Source organism: Agelaius phoeniceus, chromosome 17, assembly GCF_051311805.1.
Source record: "Agelaius phoeniceus isolate bAgePho1 chromosome 17, bAgePho1.hap1, whole genome shotgun sequence".
In the NCBI taxonomy this organism is placed as follows: domain Eukaryota; kingdom Metazoa; phylum Chordata; class Aves; order Passeriformes; family Icteridae; genus Agelaius; species Agelaius phoeniceus.
In genome coordinates this window covers 11,701,012-11,721,413 of record NC_135281.1, presented here as the reverse complement: position 1 = coordinate 11,721,413, position 20,402 = coordinate 11,701,012, and the positions used below count along the sequence as shown (strand labels likewise).

At 46.1% G+C, this 20,402-nt stretch overlaps 1 protein-coding gene across 2 annotated transcripts in view; it reads left to right on the top strand.

Annotated features, from left to right (window-relative positions):
• LOC129127871 (cadherin-4) overlaps positions 1 to 19,666 on the top strand; it is a 421,144-nt gene extending 401,478 nt beyond the window's left edge. For both annotated transcript variants that reach the window (XM_054644769.2, XM_077187244.1), the window contains 7 exons: positions 2,308 to 2,561; positions 5,618 to 5,760; positions 9,652 to 9,885; positions 10,938 to 11,171; positions 15,285 to 15,424; positions 17,259 to 17,423; positions 18,778 to 19,666. In XM_054644769.2, the coding sequence (XP_054500744.2) occupies positions 2,308 to 2,561; positions 5,618 to 5,760; positions 9,652 to 9,885; positions 10,938 to 11,171; positions 15,285 to 15,424; positions 17,259 to 17,423; positions 18,778 to 18,984 (1,377 nt within the window). In that variant the 3' untranslated portion in view covers positions 18,985 to 19,666. The remainder of the gene's footprint in view (positions 1 to 2,307; positions 2,562 to 5,617; positions 5,761 to 9,651; positions 9,886 to 10,937; positions 11,172 to 15,284; positions 15,425 to 17,258; positions 17,424 to 18,777) is intronic.
• The last annotated feature ends 736 nt before the right edge of the window (positions 19,667 to 20,402 follow it).

The window sequence follows — 20,402 nt, the reverse complement described above, 5'->3', positions numbered from 1 at the left end:
CCAGCAAGGAGTACCTGCAAAAGTGCTGCTTTTTCATTTCATGTCAAGTGCAAAGTATGCAAGAGTCCCACATGTCCTTGTCCCAGATGTAGTGGCTCTGTGGGCTTTTTCAGGATCCTGCTGCCATAGAATCAAAGAATCATTGTGGTTGGAAAATACTTCTGGGATCATCAAGTCCAGCTGTTAAGCTAACAAGATCAAGTCCACTGTGTCCCTAAAACCCCATCAAATGACCAGTGTGCAGCATTTCCAGTGAGATGCATGGAAGTGGAAGGGGTGAGTGTGGTGTGAGGAACACTGAGTGCTCTGTGCACCATTATCCTCAGAGGGAGGCAGTTTTAGGGAGCAGAGGGAAGAGCAGTTCTGGTATAAATTGCTTATTAAGTTGTGAAAGAAGTTCTGCCTTAGGGCTGGACAGTGGCTGCAAGGGGCTGCTGTCCCATGGGGCTAAATGGCCCAAACTGCCAGCACAGCACAGACTCTTGATTTTACCTTTTTTTTTTTTTACAAAACTGTGTAAAATAGGATTTGGTGGACACAGCAGAAATGAGCAGATCAGCTCTGTCTTGCAGACTGAAGTGTGGTGGACACTGTTTGGTGACACTGATGCCTCCTAGACAACCTTTGGGGTGCCTGATCCTGGTCCAGCTCTGCTCCTTGCATGTTTTTTCTGCAGCCCAAGTTTTGTTGCTACCAGAAGAAAGAGGAAAAAGTTTAGAGAGCAGCCTTACATGTTCTGGGGTGAAAACCCCACTACTTTACATCAGGCCACATCCTAGCAGAGCTGTGTGTCCTGAGCACCAGCAGCAGGGAGTTTCCCACACCATTCCCCATGGAGCTGCTCAGGCCCCAGCTGCCTCTGAGACCCCTTGGGGAGGGAGGAGCAGGGTGGCTGTGGACAGCCTAGCAAAAAGAGCAGCAGAAAAAAAAAGAAAAAAAGGAAAAAAAAAAAGAAAACTGCAGGAATATAAATTAGAGGGGGTGTGAAAAGAAATTGAGGAAATGCATTAGTCAAATTGTTTCAAGGCCTTGAATAGTGTTTAAATGGGAACTTTCAGCATGCATTGGTTTTGAATGCAGCACAAGTCCGTGAGTCAGCACGGGTGGGTGTACTGGGAATCTTTATGCTTCCTTTTATTTATTAAATGTTGGCCCTGCCTGTCAGGAAGCCATTTAGCATGGGGAACATTTGCACTTCAATCGAGTAGAGATTCCGCTGGTTTACCTCTTGCCCCTGAAATTTGTTTCTCTCGTGTAGGCTCCTATGATTTGATTTCCCTCCTGACAATACTGGGTTTTAAACAGGACATGGCAGGCAGCTCCTGCTGCTGTAAATCCCTGTCCAAGTCGGTGTAGCTGTGGTGTTTCACACCCTGAGTGAGTGCTCTGCAGACTCAGCGCTGGAGAAGGTATTAGGGAGGATGGATATGCTTCTAAATTTATAAATCATGGCAAAGCAGTTTTTAACAAGCAGAGGTGTGATCCTGCATAACTCAAGCCTCCCTGGCAGATGATTAGCGACTTCCCTCATAATAATTAGTGGGATGGTTTAGAAATTATTATAATACTGGGCTCAGTCAGTCGTGCCAGCAAAGGCTTTTCACTCCGTTTGGCTCCTGGGACAGACACATTGTCTCCATGTGTGTGTTGAGAAGAGATCTGTGGCCTCCCAGCAGCAAAACCCAGCTGTAAGGGCTGTAGGCAGCCTCCAGAGACCACGAGGTGCCTTGTAGGAGGATGAGAGGTCCCAGTGGAAGGACCACCTGCTTAACCTGACCAGGGATTGTTCCTGGCAGCTCCACCTCTGCTTATAAACTCATTTAAGAGGGAAAATAAAGAGCCCTTCAGGCTCATGAGTCCACAGAGACTGTCCTGGTTCCACAGTCAGCAGTTTCAGTGCTAATAGCACTGCTAAGTGCTCATCCCAACCCTCTGAACAGGCTCCACCTGTTGCATTAGAGCAGCCCTGGGTGGGTTTGTTCATTTGATGCTCAGCTCTCACAGGCAGGTTGTCTTTTGGAAACCACTTAGCATTGGAACAAAATACAGGGCAAATGCTTCCTGCTGTTTGCAGTTTTTCCTTTGTGGAATTTTTTTTTAACTACTTGACCCTCCAAAAACTGGAAGGCCAAATCCTCCACTGGATTGAAGTTGCTCTGGATTTACACCTTCAAAAGAACTGAGCTCAGGAGGAAAAAGATCAGGCAATGACTTTGATATCATCTACCTTCTAGTCTTGCAGCTTCCAGCCAGAAGGTAGAATTTATTCTCTGCTTGGCTCTACACTTGCTGGTTTGTTTGTTTCAGGCAGTCGATTACGAGATGAACAGAGCTTTCATGCTGACAGTGATGGTGTCAAACCAAGCTCCCCTGGCCAGTGGCATCCAGATGTCCTTCCAGTCGACAGCAGGAGTCACCATCTCAGTCACAGATGTCAACGAAGCCCCGTATTTCCCAACCAACCACAAGCTGATCAGGCTGGAGGAAGGGGTGCCCACGGGCACGGTGCTGACCACGTTCTCGGCGGTGGATCCTGATCGCTTCATGCAGCAGGCAGTAAGGTGGGACACCAGGCAGCCTGGGGGCTCCCCTGCAGCTGGGGGCTTCAGATGCACGGATCTGGGGGAGACAAGCAGCTGAAAGCTGATTTCCAAACTGGCTGGTGGGATGTGAATGAGATCTTGGCAGGGAGTGGCACCTGCAGTCGAGCATCTGTAAACTCACAGCCCCTTGCTCCAGGTAAGGCAGGCTCTGAGCAGTTGGGTCAAGGAGAGCAGAGAGAGTTGGATCCTGGGTTACTGGATTGCTGGGGGGCAGATCACACCTTCAAATGAAGCAGATTTCTCTGTTGTTACAGAGGTCAGGGCTGCTTCATACCCAGTCTTTGGCTCTGCCTCACCCAGGGTGCTCTGACCTGTGTGGTTCATGCACTTCATAAACACAGAGGTTTAGAAAAAGGCATCTTTGTTATTTCTGTTTTATGGGAGGAAACTGAGGCATAGAAAGGGCTAGGCCTGGGTTTTCAAAGGGAATGGCTGGGATTTTTAATCATGCCTTGTGTTGCTTCCAGAGCATTTAGGTTCAACCTTGCTTAAAAGCACAGTGGAAGTGGAGCTGTAGCTGGTTCAGAGCAAGGCTGGTGAGGTTACAAACAGCTGCTGGGCAGGCTTTTAAAGTGCCAAATTGTTCAGTGTTGCCTGAGCAGTCAAACAGCCATTCCCAGGCCATTGGCACTTGGTCTGTATCTCACCAGTGCTCCCCTTGCCTGCTCCCAATAGGTGCAATTTGTTCCAAACTTCCCTTTTTCTTCAGAGCACCTGCCTAACATAACCTCCCTTAGCTGCTTTCCCTATGAATGGGATTCAGGTGGCAAAATTTTAACCTTGTAAAAGTCAGGTTTCTATCCAAGCAGCTTAAGATCACTTTTCATTCGTGCTGTGAGCAGGAGGGTGTCACTCACTCTGTTTTGTCCCACCTGGGCAGAGCAGGGACTGAATCCAGGGTCCAGGACCCCAGCTCACACACCTTCCCAGCAGGAAATAATTGGCAGAAAAGTGTAGGTGAGAATGAGTCCTTGTGACACTTTCACAACTATTTCAGCTCCCTCTGTGCAGACAGGAAATGCATTTCCTGATCTTGGATACTTACACCTCCACAGAAATTGTTTTCTTTTTTGCTCCCAGTCTGTAAGAGCTGTGGTATTTTTGTCAAAACCTGAGTATAGGACATGACCACGGGTGAGGCCACTTAAACTTGCATCAGTTGTGACATTTTGTGTCAGGAAGAGTTTGAAATATTTCACCTGGCACAGAGCTGTCGGGTCTAGAAAATGGCAGTTTATTCACTGCCTCATCTTGTTGTCTTTAGACAGGGATTGTGACTTTGGAGGAAAGAGACCATCCTAACTAACAAGCCCATTTTTCTTATGTTCTTTTTGAAATATTGGCCTTTGAAGGGTCTTTATTTCCCTGATGTCTGTACCAAGGCTGGTATTCAGAGGAGAGAACAACTCATTTGTGATTGAGTACTCCCTCTAACCTGGAGGGGGGTGATCTGTAATCCAAACGAGCACCTGCTGTTCCTGTCATTGCACAGGGCATGGGTAGGGTCTTGTAAAGTTTTCTGGGAGTATGAGCAGCCAGTTACTTGCATTGTTTCTTTCTAGGGCTTCCAGGACATGCATTTTGTGCATCCACAGCTCCTCATTTCCAAACCCCAGTGCAGTCTCTCTCCCTTTGCATCAGGACAGCCAATGCCCAGGCTCTGCAGGAACCAGTGGGGTGGTTTTGGGGCCCTGTCTTTGTGAGATGTAAAAAAGATATTTTATTTTTTACTTCACAGTTGGCATTGGTGAGTTAGGAAAAAAGGTACCCAAAAGGCTAAACCTACAGATCCATGATAAGAACTGATCCAGCTGCTAGAGCCTTGCATACAGATTTCAGTCTCTAAATAATCTTTGATGAAATAGAGTTTTTACAAATAGAATATGAGGAAGCAGGAGCATCTCCAGTAATGCACAGCTTGGCATGGGCAGTGTCACACCTCAGGTTATCCTCATTAGCCACAGACACATTCACAAAGCCAGCTTTGAAACTGGATCCCTGGTCATTTAGCAGAGAAAGGGCAGGAGCCTCACACCAGTGATATTGAAATGAAAACATCCCAAAGAGTCTAGCTCCATGCAATGTAATTCTTTCCTTTGGCAGGAGTTTGTGCAGCTGTGTGTTGCTTTTCTCTTCACATGGATTGACTCAGCTCAGGTTTCCCTTTGAGTTTCTGCTTCAAACAGCCCAATTCTGGAAAGGGATATTCACCAGAAGCCAGTAATGCTCTCACCTGCATATCTAATGACAAATTATATAAAATTATCAGCAGGTCTGAGTTACCCATGAAATAAGCTCAGCTTCTGTTTGCTTATTTCAGTAATTTATAGTCTGGCCATTTATTAGCTTCCAGTTGGATAGTTATGGTCCATCTCACTTCAAACAGTACGAAACTGGTAGGCAGAAAAGCAAGAAAACAAGCAGGTAAGAAGCATGAACTGAAAACACTGATCTGAACACAGGCAGAGTTTGCCCAAAAAAAGCCCCATGTTCTCAGCTGGTTTCATGGGACATGAATAGAAAACAGCTGTGAATTGAGTAGTTGGGAGGTGACTGACAGTGTGGTATTCCCAAACTGTTGTTTATTAGTGGTGGAGAGAAAACAGGAATATCTCTGACTTTAAAAAGCTGGTTTCAGAAGGGCAAGGTTGGGAGCAGGAGAAAGCAGGAATCCATCCTCTAATTTAGGCATACAAATGCAATGGTCTTTGCAGACCCCATTTCTGCTCAGCTGCAGAGACCTCAGGAAATGCCCTCTCCTAGCAGCGGGAAACTGGCATGTAAGTGGCACTTAGTGGAAAGAAGAACCTTTAAAACTAAAGTAATTGAAAAATTGAATAATTGTAAAGGTCAAAAACCAGATACTCAATTAGCATTGTGTTTGTCAACAAAACCAGTTATCCAAAGGTCCTTTGAATCACAGGTCAGGAGTCCAGGAAAAAAAACGTATTTCAAGCAATATTAAGGATATGTCAGTGAAAAGACTGCCATGTATTTATTTCCTTTCTCTGTAGATACTCTAAGCTGTCAGATCCTGCAAACTGGCTGAACATTAATGCCACAAATGGTCAGATCACTACTGCTGCTGTCCTTGATCGAGAGTCAGACTACATTAAGAATAATGTCTACGAGGCCACATTCTTGGCGGCTGACAACGGTGAGCCCAGGCTTCACATTGTTCATGCTTCAATAAGACTCTAATGTGATGCATTAAGAGAAATGATGCCCTGACAGAGTTGTCAGTATAAGTTATCTTTTTCCCAGGTTTTTATGGTCAAAAATGTGAAAGTGGGACGGGAAATTGCTGGAGTAAATTAAATGTGCACAGTATACGGGGAGTGTTATTAAGGGAAAGGGAGGACAAATGGAAAATTGATTTGGGGAGTTCAGTGTGGCGGTGTAGCCTGAACTTAAAAAAGTGTCAGAGGGATGTGCTCTCCAGGGGCTGCCGAGCACACCGGTCCTGGTAATCCTCCCAAAGGCACTGATCACAGCATTCAGGAAGCCTTCCATCAGGAAACCAGAAATAATTTTATGGGATGGCAGGAGGGTATTAAAAATAAGCCCATCTGTTGAACCCATGGTGGCTTTCATAAAAGGTGTGTCTGTCACTGGAGCTGGGCTCCTTCTGGCCACTGCCTGCCTGAAATGTGCAGCCATCATCAGATCATCTGGGTGCTGCTTTGCTTTTTACCAACGCCACTCAGGCCAGTTAGATCTCCTGGAGAAGTCCTGTTTGCTCTCCTCTCTGAAGATCACTCAGTGCTTTTGGTCCAGTCAGCACTGAGAGCTGTGCTGGCCTCACTCAAGGGCAGGCAGCCCAGTGCTGCTGCTCTGCTTTTCCTAATCCTGGTTAGGAGGAACTGATGAGTTTTGATAACCACACCCAAATGTGGCCATGCTGGTATTTCATTCCTCAGTTCCTCCATCTGGAAAAGGTTCAGGAGTTTCCCAGGACAAGGAGAAGGCCTTCCTCCCCCTCACCCATCCTCATTTCCTGCTCTGGGGTGCTGAGCACTCAAACCAGAGCCCTTCTTCAGCAGCACAATTCAGTCTAGGCTTGGCTGTGAGCACCTCAATCTATTGCTCATACTCTGCAGGTGCTTCCAGGGCAGTGTTTGTGTGATCCCTCAGGCTGGAGGTGCCATGGTCATTATGAGCAGATTTGGTGGTGGTTGCAGGGCTAACGAAAACTTCCTCCCTCTGGGGTTCCATGCATCACTTCAATCATTGCATCCCAGGTTACAGGGGTGAGGGAAACCCATGGAGGCATTTCAGTGCTGAGAAGCTGTACCAAGAAGTGCATTTTGCCCCTTCTTTGTGCCATGAATGGTAGGACACACCCCACAGCCCCATCCTGAGATTCCCCTCCATGAAGGCAACGAGGACAGGGAAATTCAGAATATTCTCAAATGGGTCCAGTGATGTTCATCTGCAAAAGCCACAGGGCAAAACAGGTCAAATGAGTAGGCCAGGGCTGTTCACAGATGCAGTGGTAGGGTTTGAACCTATCAACCTAATCCTCACCATCTGATTCCAAGCACTTGGTGCAATGTGATGTGGAGTTAACCCCTTTCCCTGGCTGTGGTGCTGATACAGCAGTGCATCAGCACCTCCACATCCATCATTCAGCAGCTCAGAAAGTGAGGGCCTAGATAAATCTCTTTATTCTGAAAAAATAATCTATCACAGGTATATTGCAGCCATTAAAATGCACATAAAGCAACACCTTATTTAAAATTCTGTCTAGAGTGCTTAGGATAACAGCTAAAGTTTCATCTAGGCTAATAGACTCTTACCACATTGCTCCCAAGTTCCAGGTTCTCCAGCATCAAAGAAAAGCTTTGGGTCAAGGGTTTTGCTGGGGATTTTTCTCTCTTTCTTGAAGACACAGCAGCATCTTCTTTCCTTGAAGTTCTTTTTGCTGTTCTCAGTACATGATAAAGAAGTTTAGCCAATATTCCTTGGACGTGCTCTCTTTCTCTCCCTGGGCTCCAGTGTAGAGATACTGTCTTTAAGAAAAGTCTTGGCTGCAATGTAAGGAGGGCAAAAAGGGAATCCTAATCAACAGTGTGGTTTTAACCTGGTTTCTGAGGAGAGAGTCCCTTGGATCACGCTGTGTCTACACAAGAGTGGAGCCTGGCAGTGTATGAACCCCTCAGCCAATTTCAGCCAATCTCCCAGAGAAGCTGAGAACTTAAATGTGTCATATTCCAGCAGGTTTCATGAAACAAAGAGCTGAGCATGAAAACCTTGGCTTACACCTTGCTGTGGGAATGCAGACACTGACCCTGTGAAAAAGGCTGTGATGGAGAATTCAACAGTTAAATGTAGATGCATAAGTTGCATTTTCTTCCTTTTTGTCATTAGTATTTCAATCTTAATTTCAGGGATCACACCAGCTTCTCTACTGGAGTCTCTAAAATAGCACCACTCCAGTGGTGCTATTTTAGTCCTCATCTCCTGAGGATAAAGTCCAAGGATCCTTCATTGCACATCAGTACCTGCTCTATGTCTTTGCTCTCTCCATATAAGACAGCTGAAATAATTTGAAATGTTCCACAGTTTGTAGGACATGGCCATTAAAACTTTGTTTACTTTTCATTTCTCCTAAAACTGCCCCGGAATTGCACTCAGGGACACAAAGAAACAAAAATACCAGGACTCAGATCCCAACAATACTCAATGGCCCAACAAAAGTGCATTTATACGTGCAGCAATTGCAGGTTATTTCAGCCACGTGCCAGTTAGTGCCTCTCAGAACTGAGGGTTTGTGTTCAGTCTTTCTCAGAGGTTACAGTGCTTTTATCCCAGAAGATACTCTGGGTAATGTGAAAGCAGTAAAATCACTTTGCTTGGTCCCAAAAGTCAGTTTTCACGTCCAGCCCCAGTATCCTGGTGAGCTGTCTGCCTCTCTGGAAGCTTTCAAGGCTGATCAAAAGACATTGTTTTAGAGGGAGACCTACCCCATGCTTACAGGATGAAAGGATGAGAGTCCATGATTGAAGAGCTTATGTGGGAACCATGAAAAAAGGATTTCCAGGGCTCCTTCAGAATTTTTGAGGCTCCCTTGAGACATGGAGATAGGAATGTGGGAAGGATGGTCTGTGGAAGCAGAAGCCTGATGGGGAAGTCGTTTGTGTAGCTTTGTATCTAGCACTGGGAGGAAAGGCCAGGACTGAAAATACAAACTTTAAAAAGAATTGCTGAAGCCATGCAGGCAGAGGGCAGGCCAACACGGAGCTGCCGGATAAATGTGTGGGGAGAGAAATGAAAAACACTGTGCCATTTCTGGGAAGGCTGTTCTCTCCTGCCAGGGCAGATCCTACTTTGTGTGAGTAGTCGTTAATCTGACAAATGTGGCTCTCCATCAAGAAGGGGTGGAGGACCAGGACTGCTGTGCTGGGACATCCCTGCAGGTTGGGACAGATGTGGAGAGGATGGGGAATTGTGTGGTGGGACCTAACACTGCTGCTGGGGGTTAGTGGCATCACCCAGCAGGTCTGGTGGTGGCTCACACTGTGGGCTTTGAGCAGGGACCTCTCACCACCAAAGCTGGGCTTTCTTTGAAGCAGAGTAATGGTCTGCAAAGCTGAAAACTGGCCAGCAAGTGCTACAGTAAATGCTGACCAATGGGTTACAATATTTAGGTTTTTCTCCCCTCCAAGCCCTCTTCTTCCTCTTGTCAGCTCTCTTTCTGATGGTTTTTCTTCTTTAAAACAGCCATTACCAAGATTTGCAGGAGCAGCTTGGCATCACCTGCTTGCAGTTTTAGTTTGACTAGGGGCATTGCTGCAGGCTACAGATCTGCAGAACTCAACCTCCTGTTCTGCAGGAGTGAAAAACAGCAACATTAGGAGGCTTGGGGAAGTTTTATACCACATGAAGCAAGGGACCATGGAAGTGCAGTATGTCCCTAATGAGGTCCAGGGGGGGAAGGTGAAAATCCTGGTTTACTGGCCCTGGAAGGCAGAGAGGGGGCTGGTGTGTGGTCTTGCCAATCCCTCTGCTCCCCAGTGGTGCTCACAGGTGGGTGTTTGCCGTGCAGGAATCCCCCCAGCCAGCGGCACGGGCACTCTGCAGATCTACCTGATCGACATCAACGACAACGCGCCGGAGCTGCTGCCCAAGGAGGCGCAGATCTGCGAGAAGCCGAACCTCAACGTCATCAACATCACGGCCGCCGACGCCGACATCGACCCCAACGTGGGGCCCTTCGTCTTCGAGCTGCCCAGTGTGCCCTCTGCAGTGAGGAAGAACTGGACCATCTCCCGGCTCAATGGTAAACGGGGCAGGCAATCCTGAGCTCATCTGGGCTCTGCTTCGCTAACGAGCCCCACGCGCGGCTTCCAACGCCAAAACTTTCCCACTTTTTTTAATGTGATTTTTATTTTTTAAAGCACATTACGTTTGACATTATAGACAAGATAGTTAATCAGGAATGATATGTATCAGACCTGCAGCATAACTCTAAGAGCTTTGGCACTTGGCTTTTTTTAATGCAGTTCATAATTATGAACAGTTATCAGTAGTGAACAGAGTATAAATCATCCATAATGGCCAAGGGGAAAAAAGCTATTATCAGTCTTCCTTATGTTCCTCCAGTGTAATTGTCATAAGCCACAATCAGGATCAATGTTCATTTCTCTGACCATAATTGCATAAAGGCAGCCTTTTAATTTACCATGGAACCAGGAGGGCTAGGTAAGTGTGAAGATTACCAGTATGTGAAGGATTTTTATATTGCAGTGTGCAACCACAAATGGCCCTAATTGCTCTGCTTATTGGCAGTTTCAGCAGAGGATGGAAAATATCATGGAGTTGTAGGCTGGTTTTGGCTTCAATGCTGGTCCCTCTCACTGAGGTCTGGCAGAGAGTGCTAGACCAGGGGCAACAGCTCGTGCCCTCACAGCTCAGAGCTCAGTCATAACGGGATTACCTGGCTGTGCCTGTCATCAGTGAGTTCCCAAAATCCTCAGGGGGAAGTGTGAGTGAGTACAGAACCTGCACAAGTGGCCAGGGGCAGCCCAGCCTCAGGAAACATTATCCATGTGTTCCTATTTGTGTTGGATGCCATATTGAACACATGCAAGTGGATTTGCAAATGGCATGCAGGTAGTTGAGTGCAGCAGTGGGAGCACACAGAACAAAGCCCAGGCTGCTTGTTGGCCAGACTGTTGGGGCAGAGGTCTGAAGCTGTCCTGCCCAGGTGTGTTGTTGCTTGCCTCTTCTGCAGGGCTCAGAAGAGGGCTCTGGCAGAGAACTCTGCACAAGGGTGGCTGCAAGACTCTACCAGTGCCTGTCATCTGTCTGTCTGTCTGTCTTGGTCTCCAGGGGACTACGCCCAGCTCAGTTTGCGGATCATGTACCTGGAAGCAGGAGTGTACGACGTGCCCATCATTGTGACAGACTCAGGAAACCCCCCCTTGTACAACACCTCTGTCATCAAGGTGAAGGTGTGCCCGTGTGACGAGAACGGCGACTGCACCACCATCGGGGCCGTGGCTGCCGCGGGGCTGGGCACGGGGGCCATCATTGCCATCCTGATCTGCATCATCATCCTGCTGAGTGAGTACCACAGGGCCTGGCCTGAAAACACAGATTGCTGGGCGTTGGAAGGGACCTTAAAGTTCATCTCATTCCAACCCTCCTGTCACAGGCAGGAACACCTTCCACTATCCCAGGTTGCTCCAAGCCCTGTCCAACCTGGCCATGGACACTTCCAGGGATGGGACAGCCACAGCTTCTCTGGGAAACCTGTGCCACATCCTCACACTAAAGAATTTCTTCCCAAAATCTGCTCTATATCTACCCTCCTTCATATTTCCCTGTTGTTCTTTCCTATAGCTTGTATTTTTCAAGCTCCATGCAGAGGGCAACTGAGCTTGGGCTGGGGAGGTGGTTCATATCTGCATTCAAATCTCCTTCACTGCAGCATCAGCAAAATGAGCTCTGCCTGTGTCAGACCTGTCTTTCTAAGACTTCCAGTAGCTTTGCAAACATTATTACACCTGACAACAACTTGTAAGTAGCGAGTGTGATAGGATCATCCACATTTTGCAGGAAAAGGTTGAAGGCTTCTTCCAAATTTCTCTGTCAGATTCTCCCACAGCTCTCATGTCTGGCTGGCTGTGGATATACTGGTTCCCAGTACCAGATACCCTGGTTATGAGAGTTGGGCTAGTCCCTTGCAGAGCTAACGCATAACTGTGTTTTTCTGGTTGTTCCAAGGAAAAGAAGAATGGTAGTTATTCCCATTGCTTTTAAAATTACCTTGGACTGGGGAGATTATGAGTGTTTTTAGAGGAAGAATTCCCAGTTTGTCAGAAATGATGGAGGACTGGGGATACATCACAGAGAAGGACTGGCCATCCCTTTCCTTGAGGCAAAGCTATCCCTTTTGCCCAGGAGTGCTGTCAGTCCCAGGCTTCCATGAGCATTACCAATAACCATGTGTGCACATCTAAAAAGTAAAAATTATATCATTTTAACTTCAAGCAGGAGTTGGCACAGTAGGAATAGATAAAAACAAGCACTGAAATGAACAATGAGGTAAATATTAATCAAGAAACACAGGATGAATCCATGGGACTCTCATTAAAGCTAATGGGAGTTATGGTGCTAAATCACATTTAATATTTACCCTCAGTGTGTTTTAACAGAGCACAGACAGAGCAACGTATGCTCCAAATGTCACCTCATGGGGACATGACATGGTACATTAGGAGAATGGCTCACCCTGGACTTGCATCCACATCCTGGGCTGGTGCTGGGAATGTGTTGGTGTGTAACTGATCTACTGGATCAGCATGGAGAGTGAGAACTGGGTGTTTGTGCAGACCCTGCTCCTCTCCCAGCCCAGCTCAGCTGATGGAACATCCCTGTGCCCAGCCATGGTGCCCAGTTCCTGCCCCCCATTCCCAGTTTTGGCTGCTCCCTTCAGCCCAGGGTGGTTGTTGGGGCACCATGGTCGCACACCCCGATGAAGATGAAGGTGTTCATCAGCCTCACCTCCTTTTGCTGTGCAGGTTTGCTGCTGCCCCTGGGCTCAAAGTTTGGGCTCACCCAGAGGTGATTAAACACAGGTCTTCTTTTTGCTGCTCTTGTATAAATCCAGTCCTAAAACACAATTTAAAACGGTTGAAAATCCTATTGACTGAAATTAACTTCAGCTGAAGGACATTTGATTTAAGAGATTCCTCTTTCCATTTTCAGATACATTATCCCATTTTAAATTACGGGTTTTATTACAAAAGCTTATTTTTACATTCATTGTAATTCTAATTGACTTTTTTTTTTATCTTGGAGAGCTGCAAAGCACTGTATCAGTGATGAAAAATGTAATTTGCAATGAGCAGTTTTACAGTTACATCCTTCCAGTGTTTTGCCTCCTTTCTATCTGTTTCATATCATGACCTCTAAACAATAGCCTAGAAAAAGGCAGAAGAGGGATTTTCTTGTGCTATTTGTCCATTTTGGAGTCAGCAGGTCAAAGTTGGATGACTTTAAAAGGAAGAAGAAACAAGGGGACAGATCCAGGATTGCTCCTGTGAAGGAAGTTTATGCCTTTACCTTTGCTCAAAGGGGTTTTTTTCTTCTTCTTGCTACCTGATGTATTAGCTGCACAAATAACACATTTAGAAGAGCAATGCAGTAAAAAATTGTGAAGGGTGAAGACAATAGATTTCAAGGAAAACTACATGCAGAGCAAAAATGGTTCTAACAGCAGTAATAGCACTTCCCATTCTGCAGAGTGAATAAAAGGAAGGAGAGTGCACTACATCCACCATTGACACTTTGAAGGTGGTTTTTTTTCCAAGGCAGCTGTAAAGGCATTAATGGCACCATTTTTTCCACAAGTGCATGAAAAAGTATCATTTAAAAAAAAAAAAGGGAAATAAAAAGATAAACCTCAGTAACCATTATAATATTGTCTTTGTGGACCAGTCAGGTATCTTGTTGTGAGAGACTTGAAAAGGAACAATGAAAAAAGGACTTCAATAGTCTGCTAAATAGCTGAGGTTTTATATTACAGATGAGAGTTACAATTTCTTTCCTTTTCTTTTTTTCTTTCTTGAATAGATCTGGGATAAGCATTAAAGACATGCTGAACTATCTGAAAACAATTCTGTTAGCTGGCAGGCAGGGATGTGCCAGTTGGCACACAATGGCAGTAATTAGCTGTCCGGTCCTCTTCGCTCACTTCCCTGAATTCCTGTTGGGCATAAACACTTTGGTGCTGGGAAGAAGAATTTGGATGCTCCTAACCACCTCCTCCTGCAGGTTGGAGAGTCTATCCATGTCCCCAGGGTCTGGTCTCAACTAAAACCCCCAAATTTTGGGATCTCACATCCTGCCTGAGTTTGCTTGGTTGGCTGTGTTGGTTTGGCACAGTTGAGGGTTGATCCAGGTGAAATGAACCTGGGACACTTCTCCCACCTCCACTGTCCATCCATTGCTCCCTTCTGCAAATTGCCACCACTGCAGCTCAGTGTGGGGCTTGCATGGAGAATGGAGGGGAGAGCAGGCAGTGGGAGGTGTGGCTGCAGCAGCTGCCCAGGCTGAACTTCCATTCTTCAGGGCATTATTTGCAGCTACTGAGTACAAGAATGAAAACAAATGTATTAACACCTTCTTGGAGAAGACAAGATCTGGCTGCCTTATGTCAGTGGAGACTTGAGTTCCCAGATATTCTTGCATGCAGTAATTCACAGGGAGCACACAGCCAGCCCCTGGGATGTGGGTGTCCCTTTGAAGGGTGAGGTTGTGGAGCAGTGAGCCAGTGTTCCCTGTGGGTAGAGTTGTTTAATATGAGAAAAGTTTCTAATGCTCATCTCTCGCTGTTACTGTGCTGAGGGAGATTAGCCAAGCCTGGCATGCAAATGCTGATGCCTGAGGAGCTTGGCTGTGTGCTACCAGATTGGCTCTCCCTCGTTCTGCAAAGCTAGCCCTGCTCTCTGAAAGGATTTCAGATGATCTGAGATTTGCTTTCCAAGTCGATGGCCAAATGCATGTGCTAATGTCCTGGCTAATCTGATCTCAGAAGTCTAAAGAGCCTCCCTCATGGACCAAAGAAGAATATGAGGGAGGCCAAATTGGATTACAGGACTCAATGTTGTGCATCCTCCCCAGATCAGTCTTGCCTGGCCAACTGCAGAAAACAGCAGAGACTGTCACAGTCAGGGCTCATGACCTGAACAGGCTGAACCTGTGCCACGCTGCTGGAACAGCCCCTTGTGCACAAATGTTGGGTATCTGCACCTGTTTCCTTCTCTGCAGCTCTCTTCCCTCCATCTTTATATCCCTGAATAAAATAAAGGTGGAAATCTAATCCTAAGAACTCAGGAATTCAGATCAAATATTTTCAGAGAGCTGCACTTTTCACACTTTCTGGTTTCTCCTGCTTTGATTGTGTGTTTTACTCCTGATTAATATCAGCTCAATCAGCATCAGCGATGGATCTTAAAGAAATGTTTGTAGTGAGAATCTGTCACAGTATTTCCAGCTCTCACTGATCCCTCCTTTAAAAACTAGACCACACAATAGGCTAACATTTTATTCCTCCTGCCAGCAGCCAGTGAGGTTCCCTGCAGTGGGCAGGGGTAGGTGAGGAGTTAGGACACCCTGAGCCTGGCCTGGTGCTGCAGGAGGTGCCAGCTGACCCAGCTTGTCCCGTTGCAGCCATGGTCCTGCTGTTCGTGGTGTGGATGAAGCGGCGGGAGAAGGAGCGGCACACCAAGCAGCTGCTCATCGACCCCGAGGACGACGTCAGGGACAACATCCTCAAGTATGATGAAGAGGGAGGTGGAGAGGAGGATCAGGTGAGAGGAGACCCTGAGCTGTGGCCAAGGTGCAATCTGTACTCTCAAAAAAAGGCAGAAACCACGTTATTTTTAGTAAAATACATGCAAAGGGTTGTGTTCTTTTATTTACGACCAGGCAGTTTTATTGTGTTCCCTGGTGTGGTGGAGGGATAGCAGGTCCAGGACATTCAGGATATCAGTGGGACACCCTCCTGTGCAAGCAGGACAATGCCAGGAGGCCAGTGCCACAGGGATTTTTCTACCCTCCAGGCACCTTCCTGGAGAAGGACTATAAATTACTCCATTGACACTCATGTTCAAACCATATTTCTGTTATTTAAGTCATTAAAATTGTGCATTTTACCAGACATCTTTGTAAAACCAGCCAGCAGCTACTGCCCTGCCCACCCCTGTGGCTTGCTTGATCTTCTGTGGGCTTTCCCTGCATTTACTTAATCATCTCTAATGTGCCTTTAATTTCTTTTAATTTCTGGACATGGTTTGTGAGAAATGTCTGAAGAGATTTGGGGATTTTCTCTCGCGACGCAGCGCGCGGTGGCAAAGCTGTGCTGGGTGACAGAGCCCTGAGCCACAGGCTGCCTGAACACGTCAGCTTTCCTCCAGTGGCTCTTCCTACAGACACCACTGCTGATACTGCATGAAAACTTCCTGATATTCATGAAATCCTCCCTGGCCTGCACTCCTGGGATGTGCTTTTCCACTGCTGCCTGTCCCATTCCTCACCTAAAATAGCAAAGTTGGGTCACTCGTGTTGAAGTCACCGGTTTTTTACTCCTACCAAGCACAAGTAAAGAGCCCAGGACACTCTCAGATATGATGTTCATGCAGATTATGTCACTGTACATTGTGTAATGGCTTTATTTTTGCTTGTTGACTGCATGGTTTCAGGTCAGTGCTTAGGGATCCCCCAAAACCACTGCAGCACATCCTGCCATGGAGGTCCTGGGGGCAAGCAAGTGAGCCTGATGAGACCTGCCATGGAAAACTCTGAGGCAGGAGTTTAACCAAACCTTGAAAAGTTCTTATTCCACAGAAAAATCCTTGCAATTAACATTTCTTTTTTTTTTTCCTGTTGCTGTCAAGTTATTTATAAATATTGCTCCTGGAGATTCAATCATCCCCATCTGAGCACAAGGATAGTTTTCCTGGTAGAACAAAGCACTGTTCTAAGCATTCCAAGTAGCTGAAGTATCTGGTTTCAGGCAACTACACAGTAGGTTTAAATATTTTAGGAAGGATTCGTTAAAAATAACAGCAAAAGGATAAGCAGCAAAACACCATTACCTACATGAATACATTTTTAATGAAATATTACCTGGTTCTCATTTTGTGATAGAAACCTATTCTATTGGGATTTTTCACAAGGAAAAAGAACATAATTACTTTGAAAAGGTCTACATGCATAAATGCAATACACATTTTAATGTTTTTACTTCTGTAGAAATGTAATTGCAATAATATGTCTACTAACTCTGTGTCTCTACATTATATTGTGTATTTTATCAAAAAAGTTACGTGTACATCTCTGCACACACAAACAAAAGCCAGGGTTTCATCCCAAATATTTAGACACCGTGTGAAATATTCAGGAAGTATTTAAATACTTAATTTAACTTATAAGATACACTCTTAGGAGGTCAATTTTATGAGCTCCTCAGAGGTCAGGTTCATCTGTAATTCAGATGGAGGTGCTACATACCCAGGGATAAGATTTGCCATCAAACTTCAGCTGAAAGAGAATTAGAGTCCTTGACTTGTTTGCACATGGAGTGAGTAGGTGATCTGAAGGAAAAGCTCTGGTTTTCACACTGTGCCTTCCCATTTGTCACAGGATTACGATTTAAGCCAGCTCCAGCAGCCAGAGACCATGGATCACGTGCTGAACAAGACACCTGGAGTCAGAAGGGTGGATGAAAGACCTATTGGTGCTGAGCCACAGTATCCCATAAGACCAGTAATCCCACATCCAGGGGATATTGGTGATTTTATTAACGAGGTATGTTCTGTAGGAGGTCCTGTGTCACATCTTCAAAGCTTGAGCAGCCAGCTAAAGTCAGGTTTCCCTGATTGCACGGGACAAGCAGTGCTGCTGCTCAGCCAGAAATCTGATGCCAGCCAGGGAAAGGATTTGAGCAAAGGATGCAGGGCTTGGCCTAATGAAGGCATTGAACCAACAAAAAGCCCAAGATTTCTGTCTTGTGGGTGTCACAAACACCATGCTTTTTAGAACCCAGGCAGAATGAGCCATTTGTGGCTGCTGGACTTGTAATTATTTCAGCAGTCTGTGCCTTCCTCGTAAGCTCTGTTTGGTGTAAAGCCTCAAAGAGTTTGCAGCACAGATAGACACAGATCAGAGAGAATTTCTTTATTTTATGTTAGATTACTTCTCCTTTTTCTGCCTGTAAATATCTATCCAGTTGGTATTTCTTATCTCATTTTTAGTTTTGAGTGATTGAGTGGTTACAAACCAATCAATGCATTATTTCCTCCGAGACAAAGCACACCATCCATTTCCTAAGCCAGAAAAATAAATGTTACAGCCATTTAATTCTATTATTACATGCATTTCCTGCTGTGCTTTTCTCATTTTCATCATTAAAATCCCTTCTTCCTTTGTCCCTTTGCCCATCCTTCTCTCACATTTACACACACCCATGAAGACTCACTCTCCTCACACACGCCCCTGCTGCTGAAACCAGTTCCATCTCCCCACACTGAGGTCAGGGCCTCTGAAGGTGGGAATGTGGAACATTTGCTTTATTGCAGGGCTATTCCACGAGGCTTTTCCTGACGCTGGGCTCTGCAGCAAAGCAATTCTTTTTCTCCATATCCCGAGGCCATTTCCATGGCCTGCCTACTCTGCTGCCCACGCTGCACAGGAGCAGCAATGCTCCCCAGCCCCCTGCCCAGGATTCCACACCCCACGTTTGTCCTAATTGCAGAATTTTGCCAGCAGTGATTTTTTTTTTATATTTTGTTTTCCTAAAGGAATGAAAAACACCAGAATTTAAATATTGGTGGTGGAGGAAGGGTGCTGGTTTTTGTTTTATTGGCTAAGATGGAAATCTCAACAGGCAACCCCAGCAAGGGCACACTGGCAGGACAGAAAGCTTTCCAGATCCAGAAGTGGATCATTGGAAATAAACAACTGGAAATAACGACTCTTTTTAGGGACACTGGGACATTGGGTTTTCTGCAGGGAGCAGCTGAGAGCTCTCTACGTGGAGGTGCATCTGGGAAGCCCCAGGACACTCATTTTTCCCTTTTAGCTTTGCTGCGGGCATCCCAAACATCCCCCCCAGCCCTCAAACCCCACGGTGGGCATTAACACCATGTGTTCACCCCTCCAGGGCCTGCGTGCAGCAGACAACGACCCCACAGCCCCCCCCTACGACTCCCTGCTGGTCTTTGACTACGAGGGCAGCGGCTCCACCGCCGGCTCCGTCAGCTCCCTCAACTCCTCCAGCTCCGGGGACCAGGACTACGACTACCTGAACGACTGGGGGCCCCGCTTCAAGAAACTGGCAGACATGTACGGGGGAGGAGAGGAAGATTAAACTGACCTCATCTTATTATAAAACAAACAAAAAAAAAATTTAAAAAAAGAAGAAGGAGGAAAAAAATTATAAGAAACAAACAAACAAAAAAAAACAACAAACCCACAGACAACGTTAACGAAAAGAGCCGATGCAGGAGCAAGAACTGTACAGATGTGGCAGCTTTTTTAATTAATATCCCCTGCTGACTGTATTGTTATTTTTAGTGGTGATATAGGAGGTTTCTTTTTTTTTTTCCTTTTTTTCTGTTGTATTTTTTTTCCTAGAATATTGAGCTGTCTCGCATGAACACTTGTCTCTGCTGCAGGTTTCTTTTTGGGTTTTTTTTGTTTTTTAATGTCAGCTGGGATATTGCTCGTTTACCTGCTTTATGACTAAAGAGAGTGAAAGGCACTCTGTCTTAACTTGAATTTCTTAGAACAGAAGCACTGTTTTTAAAATATATATATATATATATATATTTGAAAGTGCCTTTTGGTGCATGTGTCAGATTCCCTTCAATCTCAGGAGTGATGAAAACAAACATACAACCATCCTGGGCAGCACTCCCTGTGACCCTAAGCCAGTTCTAGCTGGGAAGGAGTTAACAAAAAGGAACTGTGGAGATTGTTTCTTTTTTGCCTTTTTTTGTTTTGTTTCGTTTTGTTGGGTTTTTTTAAGGGGGTGACTCATTCTGGGGTGGAAGAAGATGGGGGGGTGGGGAGGGGGGGGAGATGTTTTGAGTCGAAATCTTAACAGCCATCTTTAAGCCTCAGCAGGTGGTGAACTAGTCATCATGTTGTATATAATTCAGTGTTATCAGATGCAAAATACTGACCAGAGGGCTCTGCTGGCCCCTGGTCACACTCAATGTAGCTGCATAGAACTATAGCATTGATAAAGCCTTTGGTTATTGCAACAGAAATCTCCGACAGCCCTTGCCTAAACCCTCCGAAGTAAACGGTGACATGACCAAAGGCCCATCTGTTTGTTTTTCTGCTATCGCCATGTTTTGGCTCCCACGGACACGCCAGCGGGGTGAGGTGGAGGACGAGGAGGTGGTGGTGGTGATGGTGGTGGTGTCCCCCATCCCTGAGGATGCCCAGCACTGGTGCTGCTCTCCTGGGCTGAGGCAGGGTTTGCGCGGCGGCGCCGCTCGCGGCCGAGGCAGTGCCAAGGACAGGGACAGGTTACCCACACTTCTCCCATCCCTAAGTATGGAGTTAGTCTAGTTCCACATTAATGCCTTGGAGCATTAGTAGCCAAAGCTCAACAACATCGTGTAACTCAGCTAATGTGTGTCCTTTCTATTCGATGGGTAGGCGCTGCTATCTGTAGTAAATGTGTTTTTTTGGAGAAGAAGTGCAACGAGGGCCTGTTAAGTATCTTGTGGTTAATATGCTCAAGCATTGCCAAGTAAGCAAGAGGTTTCGCAGCAT